Raw genomic sequence first — 16177 nt, 5'->3', positions numbered from 1 at the left:
CTGAAGAGAAAGAAAAGATGTATACACACAGACAGAAACTTACAGTGTCCAGAGAGGCAGCAGACCTCAGGTCTGGTAAGAACCCAACCTCCAGAAGGTGGAGAAGAAAATTCTGGTCTTCTATACCATAGACACGGTCCAGGAACAGCACCATGGCTGCTTTGTGGTCTGGGCAGAAACCTGCTGACATGTCTGGCTCCACAACCAACCCATCTGTACATGCACGCAAACACAATTCAATTCTTGATTGCTGATATTACAGGATCAGTTACTGTTATTACTGGATTAGATGTCATCATGTCAGATGACTTTCTTACCTTTAGCCAGGTTAGGCATAGAGAATGAAATACTGATGACTCCCACCAAGTCTTCAATAGGAATAAGAGACCTCAAAATCGCTCTGATACGGATAGCTTCACCTTTACCAGCATGGATCAGCTAATAGAAAAGAGGTAGGGCTTAAGTGAGTGCACAATATACGTAAGGCTGCATGTAGGAGTTGCGTATTTTGAATCGCTGGTACTCCACTTCAAGGCCAGCCAGCACGGAGCCCGTAAGACCACACATACGGCCAACGACAACTCTCATTATCAGTGACTCAATAATCCAAAATATTAAAACAAGCTCAGTCACAAACCCCTCTTACCTGGGAGCTATTGTCTGAGACATAGAGGATAAAGCTACTGGAATTCTTGCTTCCGGGCAATCTAAAAGTCTCTGTGCATGCAGGAGCTAACAATATCTGCAAACAACAACTACAGCTACTCAAAAGAGACTTTGAAAACACATTCTGCTCACTAAAGAGACACGTCGAGCACATTTTTAATCTGTTTGTGAACACAGTCAGCTATTCAGACACGATGCAAATGAAGTCGGAAGAAAACTTCTCTCCTCAAATATTTCCTAAGGCATTTTCCAGTCAGGTGCTCTAATTGGAGTTAGGACCCTGTATAGGCGTATGATTCTTGCTTCGGGTGCGAGAGGTCCCGGGTTCAGATCCCGGACGAGCCCCCAATTAATGTTACGTTCTTAGTTTAGGCGAGTATTGAACGCAACAAGAAGTTGGCCCACTCACATACCACCCAAGCAAGAACACAAACAACAATATCTTTTTAAAGTGCTAAGCAGCCATTTATTTTCTTCAGCAGTGAGCAGTGCCAAAAATAACAAACAAAACTCCCTAATGGTCCCTACGCTTTCCTACACAAAATGAAAACCAAACAAAAGACAATTCACTTACCTAACTTCCTAAATGAAAAACAGGAGAAAACGTAATCAACAAAAATGGCTTCTCACGCCTACTAGGCTGCTGCAATGAAGGATATATACAAGGTGAACAAAATAACATAAACATTTTCCAGTCAGGTGCTCTAATTGGAGTTAGGACCCAGTATAAATAGGTCATTGACGAGGACGACATAGACAAAACAGAGACAGCTGAACAAACGCACGTGTACAGTACAAAGTAACTCACATGCATCTCTGGAGCACAGCGGCCCAGCAGGTCAATGAGAGCAGAGTAGAAGGTCATGATGGCATTTCCCATGTGAATTGTATCATCTTCCTCTTCCCCTGGCATGTCACTGCTACACACGGACACACAGCGACACACTCTCATATTAAATGCCCCTAAATACTTCAGATCATTTTCTTCTGACCTGTTATGCTCATTTCCCACTCTGTGCTTGTACTGTAGTTACTCATGAACTCAGGTTAGTGACAAGATAATCGGTTCAGGCTGATGTTTGTCTGAAATTGTTCTTTTCTAACTGGAAAACACAGGAAGAGATAATCTGCTTGAACATTGTTAGTACTGGAAATATGACACGTAGTTTAGGAAGTTACCAAAAGGTGTGCCGAAGGAAAATAGTGCGCTCAAAGTCATATCCAACTGAACCCTGGGATTTTGTGACAGGCATTCATAACTATTCAATATATACATCTGCACAACAAATAATTGCTATGAGTCAGCATTTTGTATGCCCTAATTTCCAAAACAGAAGCAAATTCTAGATCTTAAGAAAATCCCTTAACATCTAACAGGTTGTTGACAAGCCATCTAGACTTGTAGATTCATGTACAGACCTTTGTAAGGAATTTAGTCTACCAGGCAGACCAAATGGAAACAGTCAACATGATTGTGCTAGCGAGCGCTTCCTGTTAAAAGTGAGGTCTTTCTTGCCAGTGTCGCTAAGTGCTGCTTATCCGGTCGTTAAGTGATGACGTGACGAATCCTACGTCCGGGCCTAAAGTAGTCTGCGTTTAATATGGCTTTTGTGTTGTTAACATGTTTAATGTTTTGTATTTTCTTCTATTTAATCTCAAAAAGCTCCTAAAACAGTCAGTGATCACTGTTGACCTCCACCACCTTAACTTTTATCGAGTAGAAAAAAAATTAGCTTGTTTATATTATGCTAACATAGCTGTGTCGCTAGCGGTCACATAGCACATCATTATATACCAGCTAGCCAAACTTCAGTAACTCTACAAACGTCACTGCTGTTTAGTTTTCTGTCTTCATTTATGTTGGAAGTGATAACAGAGCTGTACGTTTTAATTTGTTTCCAAAACCCCGCAGTCAGGACATGCTATATTGTATTTAGATAGAAGCTAGCGAGCTAACTTCCTGCTAACTTCTAACTCCGTTAAATGTCATAAATTCCGTTTTCATGGATGCCTGGATGTTAAACTCAATTGTTACACCTGGTAGAGCAGAACGCTGATCATTTTATTAAAGATGAAAGACTTTAGACAGTTTTTCAACTCTCAGTAATGCCATAGTGATCGTTTGATATATGGACCTGCAGCGGAGTTTAGGCCCAGACACGGCTAGTGACGTCAGACTTAACGACCGGATAGGGAATTATCTGACGGCTCGTATCTTGAGTGTCTGGAGATAACTGCTGCTATGAATGGGTGCTGTATAAATAAAAAGGAAATGTAATTGATCCTTGCCTGTTCAGTCCAACTGATCAGTCCTGTTCTGTCAGTGTGAACTTTAATATGTATATGTAAGTAATCAGGTTAGAAGTGTTGTCATACAGTGCCTTGCTGCTCTCAGACATAGGAGACGGACCATCTCTGGAGGCATCCTGAGAGATCTTAATGGCCTCCTCCATTGCTGCCAACAACCCATCACCACCTTCACCGCGAAGAGCCGGGCCAAAACATTCTGGTCGACGAATAAGGAGCCTTACCACAACATTGGCATTCTCCTCCACACTTTCACCTGGACACATAACACGGACAAGTTGCTAAGTTTGTGGTTGCACATGACACAAACTCCAGTGGAAAATAAATGATCTGACTGCAGTCATATGGTTACATTTTTACCATTGCAGAAGACAGCAAAGCGCAGGAAGTCAAGGTATCGTTCCCCCTCCACAGGGTTCCAGCCAATGTCAGGGTATCCCTTACGGACCAGCATCACACAGCTCTGCAGCCCACACCCAGCTAGATATTGTACCACCTGCAAAAATAAATTATTATTATTATTTTGGGTTGTTTGTTTCAAAAAGAAAAAATATAGCACAGTGGAAAGACACCTACAATTTACATTTAATTAACAGAGATAGAACAAAGAGCTTCAGCAGTATGGGATGCCCGACCCGTTGCCATGGGACATAAACTGTGCCCACAGCTAGAGCTTGGTTCACATTACCGGCAGTGGGGACGGATCTACTGTGCCACCTTAAAATAATCTCAGTGTGTAGCTTTCTGGATTTTATACTAATACATTTGTTTCCGGTGTCACCAATTCATAGCCTTTATAGACTATATGGGAATAATGGAAAATCTCAATTTGGCGGCCTGAAGATTTGCTTTATGCAGGTGATGTTGTAGCCCAGTCACAGTCAGATAAAAGTAGAAACCTTTGGTCAGAATTACTCATGTGGTGTAATGCACTGCAAACTCTAAAGTAAAATTCTAATAAGATGACTGTATAAAAAGTGCTGTGTTGAAAGCCAAATACATTGGATTCTTGTTATTTATTCATTTTTGTTTAACAGTTGTTATTTTCTGACCTTGATGGACAATTTCATTTTTAACCAATGGGAATTGTTCTCCAGCCTTTAACTGTTTTCCGTTTGGTTACGCTGGTAAGGCTGATAACTAAATATGAGGAACATTGTTGCTGTTGAAAAAGAGGTTGAAAAGCGAGATGTCTGTTTTGTTAACTGCTAGATCTGGAGACCTGAAGCTGTTTCTTGTAAATGCAAAGTGCTTTGCACTGGCGAGTAGACTTTACAGTTGCCACTGCTAACCAACATGCTGAAATGTTAACCCCGCTAACTGCTGCTATATAAACTCGTACTCTCTTTTTTCTAAATGGTTTTAGCTTGGAAGCTGAGTACATATTTGCATCTACATGTTTTGCAGCATTCGCTTCCCTGCGCTGGTGCGTCTGGAAGAAGAACAACCTCTCATTGGGGACAAAGATCCGCCTTTACCGAACCCTGATCCTGCCCATTCTACTTTACGGCGCAGAGACGTGGACAATGCTCAAACACGACCTGAGCAAGCTCGAAGTTTTCCAAATGCGTTGCCTTAGATGCATTCTCGGCGTTTCCCTTCGCGACCGTCATTCGAACGACACCATCCTCACCAGCTGCGGCAGCCAACCGACGATCGGCGACCTAATCCAGCGCCGCCAACTCCGCTGGTTTGGCCACATTTGTCGAATGGACCCGAGCCGCTACCCCCATGGCCTACTCTGGTTGACCCGCCCCACCGATTGGAGGGTGCATCGAAATGCACCAAAGAAGACATGGATGAAACAAATCCAGGATAATTTAAAGGCCCTTCGACTTGACCTCGAGCAGGCAAGAACCATCGCCTTAGATCGAAAAGCGTGGAAGATAATCATTGGTCAAGCAAGAGAACCTGCGGCACCTACAGCAGCGTACTGGTTGCGCGGCAGACCACCGCCGCTGGTCGCCCGCTAAGGACAAGAAGAAGAAGAACCCATTCACTCAGTGAAGCGTTGGCCAGCAGTGCGTAGGAACAGCACTGGATACTGTTGTCGGTTGTAATACAGTGTACAATATTTTAATACAACCAGAGCATTGTTTTAACATTTCTGTGGTTCTGGTTATTTTTGTTACATATTGGTTATCATTTGGTTCTGTTTGCTTTGCCTCCAGCTTGCACTGGCTAAAATGATGTTAACACCATAAATGCATTAACGCGGCAAATCTCCATTAACGAGATGGATGGCGTCAACGCATTAACGAGCTAATAGCACTAACGCTTTTGTGGCATATTCAAAGGTGTAGGAAGATGCTGGAGAAGGTTATACATGGAGCCAAGGCTCACCATCTACTTTTGTAACTTTCTCTGAGGCAACAAGAACTTAACAGACCTTAAGCTTCATAAGATGGCAGCTCGCACCCTCGCCAGATTCTCCTGTCTCAGAAAAAACAGGGCCATCACGGGTGACCCCTTGCACCCTGGATACCACCCGTTTGACCTGCTGCCCTGTGGTCGACACCTCAGGTCAATCAAGTCATATCTTCTTCCCCAGACTGTATTTTATTCCACCACAGTTGGTACAATTTCGTTGTACATGTGCTGTGACAATAACGGGCTCTTCTATTCTATAGGCTAAAGTGACCTCAGAATATCTAATACAATTGACGGTTTTCCTTTTGTGTGTGTCTAAGTCTTTGTCAGCCTCACCTTCTCCAGGTCTGGCTCTCTTAAAGCAAGGGCAAGCTCATTATTATCCATGACTGATGCTGCAGCCACATCCAGAGGAGTGGATCCTCGCATAGATGGAGATGCTGAGAAGAGGAAAAGACATATGTAAAGTGTATGCAACTATACAAACTTTCACAATAGAGAGTCATTTGCTCCAAAGCAACAAACATCCCAGTGCTAGAGAGGGTAGTCTGTCAATCCAAAAGTCAGTGGCAATCTGGGCAGCTGTTGCTCAGGAGGTAGAGCAGGTCACCTAGTAATCAGAAGCTTGGTGGTTCAACCCCCATCTGCTCTAGTCTTCATGCCAAATATCCTTGGGCAAGATACTAACCCCCAGTTGTTTTACGATGGAGCCATCAGAGCGTGAATGTTAGATGGAAAGCATAAAATAGTGCTTGTGCAAATGGGTGAATGAGGCAAGTTGTGCAAACCGCTTTGAGTGCTCAGAGTAGAAAAGTGCTTTATCAGAACCAGTCCATTTACCATTTACCTAATTGCCGAATGTGTGTTAGTGTGAATGCGTAAATGTGTATTCTAAAGTGCTTTGAGTGAGTAGACAAGATTTATATAAATATACACTGCAAAAACTCAAAATCTTAATATATTCTAGTCAAAATATCTCATCACACTTAAATAAGACACAATCAGTTACAGAGTAACATTTCCGTGAGTTATAAGAACTTGTTTTTAGACAGTGCATGTTGGATCTGGAGAATTTTCACTTGTTCCATTGGCAGATTTTTTCACTTATTTCAAGCAAAAATATCTCGTATTAAGATGTCCAAGCTGTGAGCTGGTTCCACAGAAGAGGGGCCTGAAAACTGAAGGCTCTGCCTCCCATTCTACTTTTAAATGCTCTAGGAACAACAAGTAAGCTTTGTTCCCATACTTGAAACAAACTGTCAAGTTTCATAGCTTACACAGAAGACTGTGTTCAAGTCCTCCACCAGTTTGTCAATGTTAATTTTTTCACCCTGACAGAGAGCGCCAAAACGACACCAAGCGCATGTTTGTCTTTTTGAGCTCTATGTCTTGTGGGTAAATTGCAACGTCAATCTTCAAGCTTTTACACAACTCTGTAGTTGCTGCCCATCCTCAACTACCAACGTTAATCAACAACAAAACAATTCTGAGCTAGTTATTGGTAAATGTTGGTCACCATGCATTGACAATGTCTTCAACATCCCTTCATCTCCTGTTCTCTTCATAATAAATATTCAACTGAAATAATGCTTGTTGGGTCATCATTACTCACCCAGGCCAACACTGCTGTTCTCCAGCAGATAACTCAGATGGTCAAACATGGCTTTCTGGTTCTGACGGCTGATTCGACAGAAGTAACATAGAAAACGACAACAGTTGGCCACCATTTTTGGAAAGGTGATTTCCTGAAAACACACGTGCATCACAGGTTTTTAGACAAAATATCCCTTTGTGTTTATTTATCTGAAAATAATTCAGGGGAAAAACATATATTTAAAACATTTTGTGACACATAATTTGTTTGAAATACAGCAGAAGACAAAGTCAGCACTATTACTACTACATACCTTGGAGTCTCCTCCACTGAGCACATTGACCATGACCTCCATGACAGTCTCGTGCATTCCCAACGCTCTCATCAGGTTAGGATGTTGGTAAAACACTTTGTTGTTCATGATATCTCTGAGAGGAAGAAGGATGGGTGAGATTTAAACCGACAGCTCAAACTCTTTCATACATTAACTGTTTAATATTTGATCAGAGTGTTTTGTTATTACAACGGTGATATTCAGGTTTTGACATTTAAAAGAGGTTCATGGGTGCTCATTTTTATTATAAGGCTTTTGGATACAAACCAAGTAGGAACAGTTTTGGGTCAAGTGCAACCAACAATGTCTAAAATGGAAAAAGCTGCCTCAAAAACCAGACTTCATTTTAAAAGTAACACATTTTAGTTTAAAACCTAATCTCAAACCTAATCTGGGTCACCAACAATGTTGATCTTAACAAACATCTGTCAAATGGAACCAGAGTGCATTTTCAAAGTTGCTAGATAATGGGAATCACATGCTTGTGACATTAAATCCACCAACTGACTACAAGGAGATTAATAAGGGGGGAAAAGGATCATTTCCTTGTATGAAGCAAACCACAATTAGCCACTAGGGAAGAGGACCCATCACCTAAAAGCAGCAAACAATAATGTGAAGGTTACCTATATGACACATGTGCACATGTATGATGTAGCTTCAGCTAGACTATAGATGTCAACAGTTATCTGCCAGGATTAGCTGGTAAATGCTGCCAAGCAAGCTAAAGTGGGACTTGGAAACCACATTAGAGTAACTTGAGCTATGTGAAGCAGACCAAGTTACTAGTGGCAAGCAATCTAATGCACTCCAATGCAAGACAATTTGTTGCTTTGTATTTAAGTGTATAATAAAGTGCTGAAGACGAGGCATAGAATGTGTTTGTTGAGTGGTATCAATCCTGACAGGAAGGCTGCAAATTGTCTGTGAAAAATGCAACCAAAAGAAAGACTTTTGTGCATGAATACAGGTGTTCTTTGGGCACAAAAGGTTGGCAAACCATTGAGACAAAGCATATAACCCATAGGTAAAGTGTTTTTATTGTGCTGGACTGAGATATACAGATTATGTGTGCCTAAGCCATATCCTTACATGGACACTCTTTAAAGTTAGTCTGAGCAGTTACCCAAGAAGTAAAAGAATACTTGAAGACAAAAGTCCATCTGAATTTGTTTCTATGTGCCTGTAGGGCATTCTGTAGATAGATTAAAAATCAAATATACACACATGCACAAAATTGTAATTTCTCTGTTTCTGAACTTTCATTCACATAAATATTTGTTTACATTTTTCCTCTTCTTGTTGGGAGTTAAAGCAAGTCTAAAGAAGAAAGTACTCCAAAGGAAACAAATCATTCAGACACGCAAGAGCCTGACAGAGAAGCGTGCTCTCACCCCAGCCCTCTGATCATCAGTTTCTCCTCCTCTCTTCCCATCCGCACACTCAGCAGAGATCTGATCTGACCCAGAGCCGCTAACAGGTTGATGGTGTCCTCGATTGATACGGAGTTTATAGTGTAGGTTTTAGGAAGAGCCCGCACCTGCACAGACATATTCATACCTTATTAAACTGATTGACATACATTTAATATACAAGCAGAAGCACTGTTACTGTGCAAACTGAGCATGATATTTCACATCTGTACCTGAAGTAAGGAGAGATAAATGAATACACAGAAATTAACAACGTACATTGTTCTTTTCAAATAACTGTAGTGTTACTGTGAGAGTGCAATCTGATGTGGGACAGAAGGATTTTAAATTAAATTTTAATTCTAATTTAATGCTTTTAACACGGATCAATTGAAGAGAAGCTAATATGGGAGAAATATGGGCTCTCTTTCAAGTTCCAGTTCGTATTCTTGCTGCACCATTCTGGATCAACTGAAGACGGTTCAGGGAGGTCTTATAGAGCATCACTCTGAGACGGGATGTTTCTAATATTAGTGACACTGTGCAAATAAATGAAGAACGTCCCACATATTTGTTTGACTTGTGGAACTTGTTGTACTAGACTTAATTATCTGGTGGATTTATGACCACATCATCTGAACAAAGCTGCCTCTGGTGAACTGGTAGGCAGGTCATTTTTCAACAAATTGAAAAGTAGCACCAAGGATTGTTTGCATGTGCATTTTTTGCTTTATTAACAATTGTTTTGTTCAATCTGATCTACTTAACAGTTGCCAGATTTGTTGTTTGGGACCCCAGGAAGTGTGTCACATATGGAGCAGGCTGGATATTTTCTTAAAAGAACAACTCTCACATCAGATTGTTACAAATATAGCATGACTATATTGTATACACTTATTTGGAGATTCCAGTGGTATGGACTTTCTTTTCTATTACACACACAAACCTGTCCACCAATGCCATCATACTGGCGGTGAAGTAGGACAAACATAGCTCTGACCAGCTCTGGATCCTCTATAACTGACTCCTGAGCCCAGCGCACCATCGTATCAGAAATGAGCTGTTGTAAGGTACCTTAAGGAGAAGGACAGAGAAGGAGGAAGAGAGAGCAGGTCAGAGATTGAATGTCCTGAAGTCAAAGATCTTATTTACTTTTTTTGTCTCATAGCTACACTGTTAAAAAAAAATCTTAAAAAACTGTAATATTGGCAGCTGGGGCGCCGTAAAATAACAGTAAAATAACAGAAAATAACTTCCTCATAAAAATACGGTTATTTCCAGTAATAACAATACAGTTTGTTGCGCTAACTTTACATGGGTTTCTGCCTTTTCCAAGTGCGTTTAGACATCAAATTAGGAACATTTTAACGTGATCAAACAATGAAATTACCTATAAACAAGGTCAATGAATGTGGCAATATGAACCATAATACGTAAATGTACAGAAATATACAGTTAACAGTTGGTTTAAATAATAATGGGTTGCACACCCTGGGACAGACTGACAGAGGCGAGGCTGCCATATCGCACCATCAGCCCCTCTGGCCATCACCAAGAGTCTTGACCACGGACACAATACCGAGAGTGTCCGAGCCGGGGCTCAAACTGGCAACCTTCTGATCACAAGGCAAACTGCCACCTCTTGGCCTGGATGTGCTATCTAAACTGGCTGTCTCTCATCCTTTACCCACCCCTGTTGCTTGTCACGTGTTTCTTTGGTGTATTAAGAGTTGTTTTCATGTGCAGAGGTGTTTTTTTCTGTTCTCAAACTGATCTCCCTGTTGGAGCTCAGTCTGGGGGGAGTTATTTTTCTCCTTATCTTTCCTGTGTTGTGCATTTTCCATTGTTATACCTCTCTGACCTGTCTTCCCCATGTGATGTTTGTGTCATGTATGTATGGTCGGAGGGTAAGATGGCGCCGCCATTGCGTGCAATAGGTCGGCAGCCTCATGAAATTTCCCCTTGTGGGACTAATAAAGGTATATCAAGTCAAATCAAATCCATAGCATTACATTTGAATTCAACAACTCAATCTTTCAAATAACGGACAGATATTTGTGAAACAACTAATTACCTCTGAATTATTGAATCAGACCTAGATGACATGAGATTTTCAGCAAAATTATAATTCAAATACTCCTTTAATTATTGATTATTCTCATTAATTTTCGATCATTTTATATATTTTTCCATAGTATTACATTTGAATTTAACAGATCATCCTCTCGCATAACAGACAAATATTTGTGAAATGATGATACATTTCTGAATGTATTTTTACAATCTGAATATGTATATGTACAAAAAACATATATTTACAAAACAAGTAAATTGTGTTTTATTATATTTACAGTGATGTTATGTTATTTTACCTTTGACATGTAAAATCACAGTCTACTTATGTAAATTTAATGATATTCTAGAAAGACAAAACTGTAAATATACAGTAAGATACTTTGACGTTACTATTTTTTGGAACAGTGTAGGCTTGTACGTTTTCCTATTCACTGAGAATTACTAGCAGCTCATTTAAGAATGGCCTTACTCGGTTTCCTGTCTTTTTTTTCCTGTGGCAGGTTGGCCATCTTCTTCTTCAGATAAGCCACTTTCTCCACCAGTGACATGAGTCGACCTCGTATGGTGAAGTCACTGTCACAGTTTATGCCTCTCTCCTCGTCCAACTCTATACCTAGCAAAATGGGCAGATCAATGCATGTATGGTATGTCTACAATTAATGAATACTGACTATACACACATTACTGTTATATTTATTAAATGATGGCTATTGATCTTATTCTGGCAACTGTAGTTAATGCAGCAGTGTGTTGTGAAACTGACCACAGTGCCTCATCAGATCTTCATGGAAGTCTAGCAGCTGTTCTCGGATGTATTCAGCACAGGGACACTCCTGCTTCTCATCCTTAAAGTTTAACAGCATGTTGATCTGCAGATTGGTAAGAGAACCTTTAAAGCGACCATTAGATTTTCAATATAGAAATCCAAAGTACATACACATATTTAGTTACAAGTTACAAGATGGTGTGAAAGCTGAAAGCTTTACTGAAATCATACATGTTGTGCTTTTGGCAGGACCTTTCTGCACTTTGCACAAATGAAAGCCTGGAGACCTCAATGAGCAGAAGAAACACTGTAAAGATCAGTGGACCAACGATGCAAGAGAAAATGGTCCTTTTAGGTTATTGCTGGTAAAAGTGGCTCTACAAGATGTCTGTTTAGCTTCTCGGTGATCCAAGTCATGGTACTCTTAAGAGCTTTAAAAGAAGGTGACTGGACTATAAAACCTTTGAAAACATTTCACCTCTCGTACAAGAGGCTTCTTCAGCTCTAAAACCAAGAGAGTCCCAGGTTTTTAAAACGGTAAATTTATTCCCAGTGGGACAGTGGCGTGGGGCAACGCCTCCCAGTGGTGTCACTCCAACATGTGAATCATCACATGTGGAAAAAAGTTGTGGATCACTATCACCAGAGGCTTTGGCTGAAACCTTGCCTTAACTTATCATATCACCTAATGAAGTCACTTGACACAGGATGTAAGTGGGGCCTGGGGGCCTGAGGTACCTGGGAGGGGTTGCTGGGGGGTCGCTGACAGTTGGTGTCGTAAGCACAGTTGACCTAGACGTCCTCTTTTGCTCCTATAAACCATCTGTTTTCTCGGATCAAGATGTGAATGCTGGCATGCATGAAAGATTGACCTTTATCTTTTAGGTGTAGATGTACAGCCAAGTCTTGTCCTGTTGAGGTGGCCCTTCTATGCTATGCCAGGCATTTTTGGAGTGGCTGTTTGGTTTCTCCGATGTAGAGGTGTCACCTGTCCTCACTGCACAGCACAGCATACACTATGTTGCTTAGTCTGTGTTTGGAAGTTTTGTACTTGGGTCAAATCAGCTTTTGTCTGTGTGTGGCTGGGTCTGAAGGACTTTTGGAGAAAATCCTCCTGTTTCTCTTACAAACCTGCTAAATAAGAGGTGCAAAGTTGTTCTGTTTGTCCTTCTTATCCTCCCTCGCTGGTGTCTGATCTTCTTTTCTGTGCCTCTTTGCTGACTTTATAAACGCCCAATTATGATAACCACATGTTTTAAGTGCTTCCTTTACATGTGTGTGTTCCTTCTTTTTCCCTTCAGGCTTAGAGGGAACATGTTCTGCCCGGTGGTGTAGGGTCCTAATTACTCCAGGTTTGTGTTCCAGAGGGTGATGGGAGTCAAACAGGAGGTACTGGTCCGTGTGTGTGAGCTTCCAGTAAACTTCAATGTTGAGGTTTCCGTTCTCCTTAATGCGCACGGCGCAGTCCAGGAAAGGCAAACAGTCGTCCTTTGTGTCTTCCCTGGTGAACTTGATGTTTTTAATCACTGAGTTGATGTGAGCAATGAAGGATTCCACTTTTTGGATTTTGATTTTGACCCAGGTGTCGTCAACATATCTCTACCAATAGCTAATACTATCCCTTTAAAAGAGCCAAGAGTATACTTCAGACCCAGCCACACACTTCATCCCAAAGACAAAACTCCTAAACACAAACTTAACAACGTAGTGCATGCTGTACAGTGCAGCGAGGAACGCCCAGACCTCTACATTCGAGAGACCAAACAGCCACTGGCATAAACACATGGCACAACAAGACTGGCTGTTCATCTGCATCTAAAGGTCGAAGGTCACTCTTTCGAGGATGCCAATGTTCACATGCTGGACAGAGAAGACAGATGGTTTTAAAGAGAACTGAAAGAAGCATCTATGTCCACTGTGAACAGCCATCTTTGAACAGAGGCGGGGCTTATGACACCAACTGTGCCATCAATAGTCCAGTGTTGAGATCCCTTCCCAGACGCCTTAACGCCCACTCACTGCCTTCTGACCTCAGTATATCACATGATAGGGTGGGGCCAGGTTTCACTATGGGTTCACCCTCAACCTTGGCTGATTAGCTGACAGTTTGAAAAAACTGTGTTTCTATACAAAGCCAAATTAAAATAAAATGTGTATGCAAGTCGCATTATTTACTTCACTGAGCAAGAGTCCTCTGCTAGACAACCATTTGAATTACAGAAAATGTCTGTGCAATAAGATTAATAGCAAGTTGAAGCGCTCCTCTAGATCTGGTTACAGTTATATTTACGCTTTATGTTGTTCTGTGGTGTTCCCACCTGTTCCTGTGGGGGGGATCTGAACTCTTTGGTCTTCTTGGCAGTAAGGGCTGCAGACATGTTGAGTGCCAGCATCACCTCATTGTAACGAAATCGTTGGTTTTCTTGGAGACAAGCCACAAAGTCATCAGAGAAGGCCACCACTGCCTCAATACGATGGCGCACCTGACAGTCACACAGGTACTGCAGCACATGACACATCTACACACACACACACACACACACACACACAAACAAACAAAATTACATGGTTTAAAGAAGAAATTTAAAAAAGGCACATAGTGGCCATTGGGAAATCTCTTTCTAAAGCGATTTCGATATTAGGGGAAAGTTCTCATTCTGTGAAAAATGCCAAATCATACTGTTCCCTATCTATAATTGTAGGATTTCAACCCTCAACCAAAATCAAGACCATGCATGACCCTACAAAACTGACAGATGACGCCAATGCAGAAATCCTGCACAAATGAATTGGCGTCATTACATCATTAAAAAGCTTGTTTAAAGCCCGGTACAAAGAATGTCTCGTTTCTGTTTTTTATGGTAAGTATGATGGGAATTTTACCAGAAATTCTTGGTGTAGCTGCCTCTGTAGGAACAAGGACATTCGGAAGTTGCCATAAGATCTGGGTCTTACTGCATGATTCTGGTTCTGGGTTCAGCTTTTTCTTTGACTGGGAACTTTCTGTGGAGTTCGTTCATTCTACCATCTGCTCCTAAAGATAACTGGCAATCTAAATTAGGCTGTCAATATGAGAGTAAATAGCTTTCTGTCTCTTTATGTCAGCCTTGTGATGAAGTGGTGAACTTTTTAAGAAGTACTCCATGTCTCATCCTACGAGACCTAGAGTGTAGCCCAAAGTAGCTAAGATAACTCATGGATAAGTGTTCTTGCAGCATAACTAAGTGGTGGTTTAGCGTTAACCGGTCCACCCGTAACTATAAGCTTTACCAAAAGTTTTAAGCCTAATTTTAAAAATATAGAGAGTGTCTCTCTATCTATATAAATCCAAACAGGGAACTGGAAGCCTCTTCCTTCCATTCAGATTTTAAATACGCTAGAAACCCCAAGTAAGCCTGCAGTCTGACAGAGACGTGATCTGTTAAGAAAATACAGATCACTTGTTAAGATTGGTCCCACATTCACGCGTGTCTTCAAGACACGAGCTGCACTCACAGATCATGACAACAGAGCAGTGGTTTGAATACCTACAGCATGCTCTAATCGCTGTAATAAAATGTTATGATCAGTAGCACTGAATGCTATTGGACAAGCACAGAGATGAGTCCACTGTCAGAGGCCATTAGAAGATTATTTGTAACCTTCACTAAAGCTGTTTCTGTGCTGTGATGAGCTCTGAAACCTGACTGAAACTCTTCAAATAAACCATTCCTCTGCAGATGATCTGTTAGCTGTTTGACAACTACTCTTTCACGGAGTTTTGAGATAACAGATGGTTTGGAGGAAGTAATTACTTAAGTCAGAAAGATCAATCTGTAAATATCAATGGCACTGGAAGTAGCTGTACATAATGGTCCATTTGAGATGCTTATTTTTTCTCTAATGGTTCAAATTTCATTTGTGAAGAAGTTCATCACGTCATTACTAGTCAACATTAAAGGCCCAACAGAGCTGTGACTGTTTGTCAGCCTGGCTAAAGTGCTGAATACAAACCTGGGGTTGTTCTTATTTTCTTCAATCAGTGATGAATAATAAGATGTTCCAGCTTTATGGAGGGATTGAATATGAAGGAGCAAACTATTTCTCCAGGCTAAATGATGATCTTCTCAATTACTGAGACACCATCCCTCTCTAGCTTACGTGTTATCTGCTTTAAGGTGCATATTTGTGAGCAGGGCATGGAGTACTTCTGATTTAAGGCTTTCTCTTTCAGAGGAGCAACAGTATCCAGTTATACTAAGTGAAGATAATCGACCTCTGTGGGAGTAGCATTCAGGTTGCTGCTCTGGACACAGAAGAAGGTAACAGTGGAGTAAATCAATCTGTTGATCAATTATTAAATCATTCACTAACAGGGACTTGGAAAAGACGACCGTATTATTTAAAAATTCTATGTGAAAGGGCCTTTATGGTATGTGATGTATTAAGTTATTATAATTTCTCCGGTACTTCGATGATGCATAACTGTACAACATGTCTGATTGAGACTTTTGCACAACTGAAATTCCTCTTCTGTCTTTGCACTTGTGTTGTGTTTTTCCAAGAAACCAGAACCATGTGCTTACATTGGATTGTTGAATATTCTGATTTTATCTCAGTATACTGCTCACACCATCCTGCCATCTGGATGTCTATGATAAAATGTTTTTTTA

At 41.0% G+C, this 16177-nt stretch overlaps 1 protein-coding gene and 1 pseudogene across 1 annotated transcript in view; both read right to left on the bottom strand.

The window, feature by feature from the left end:
• The window catches only part of ryr2a (ryanodine receptor 2a (cardiac)), a 264075-nt gene that overhangs the window by 113665 nt on the left and 134233 nt on the right, over positions 1–16177 (bottom strand). The window contains exons 40-52 of the mRNA XM_087845211.1: positions 13844–14044; positions 11523–11628; positions 11229–11372; positions 9630–9757; positions 8666–8811; positions 7251–7365; positions 6956–7088; positions 5680–5783; positions 3334–3469; positions 3043–3229; positions 1475–1586; positions 318–438; positions 44–213 (exon numbers count right to left, since the gene is read on the bottom strand). Coding sequence (XP_087701337.1) covers positions 44–213; positions 318–438; positions 1475–1586; positions 3043–3229; positions 3334–3469; positions 5680–5783; positions 6956–7088; positions 7251–7365; positions 8666–8811; positions 9630–9757; positions 11229–11372; positions 11523–11628; positions 13844–14044 — 1803 coding nt within the window. The remainder of the gene's footprint in view (positions 1–43; positions 214–317; positions 439–1474; positions 1587–3042; positions 3230–3333; positions 3470–5679; positions 5784–6955; positions 7089–7250; positions 7366–8665; positions 8812–9629; positions 9758–11228; positions 11373–11522; positions 11629–13843; positions 14045–16177) is intronic.
• On the bottom strand, positions 12318–13494 carry LOC148101695 (uncharacterized; annotated as a pseudogene).

Source organism: Neolamprologus brichardi, chromosome 8 (genome assembly GCF_056152115.1).
Source record: "Neolamprologus brichardi isolate AB-2024 chromosome 8, ASM5615211v1, whole genome shotgun sequence".
Lineage (NCBI taxonomy): Eukaryota > Metazoa > Chordata > Actinopteri > Cichliformes > Cichlidae > Neolamprologus > Neolamprologus brichardi.
The sequence above is the reverse complement of the archived record's forward strand: the minus strand, read 5'-3'. Positions and strand labels throughout refer to the sequence as shown.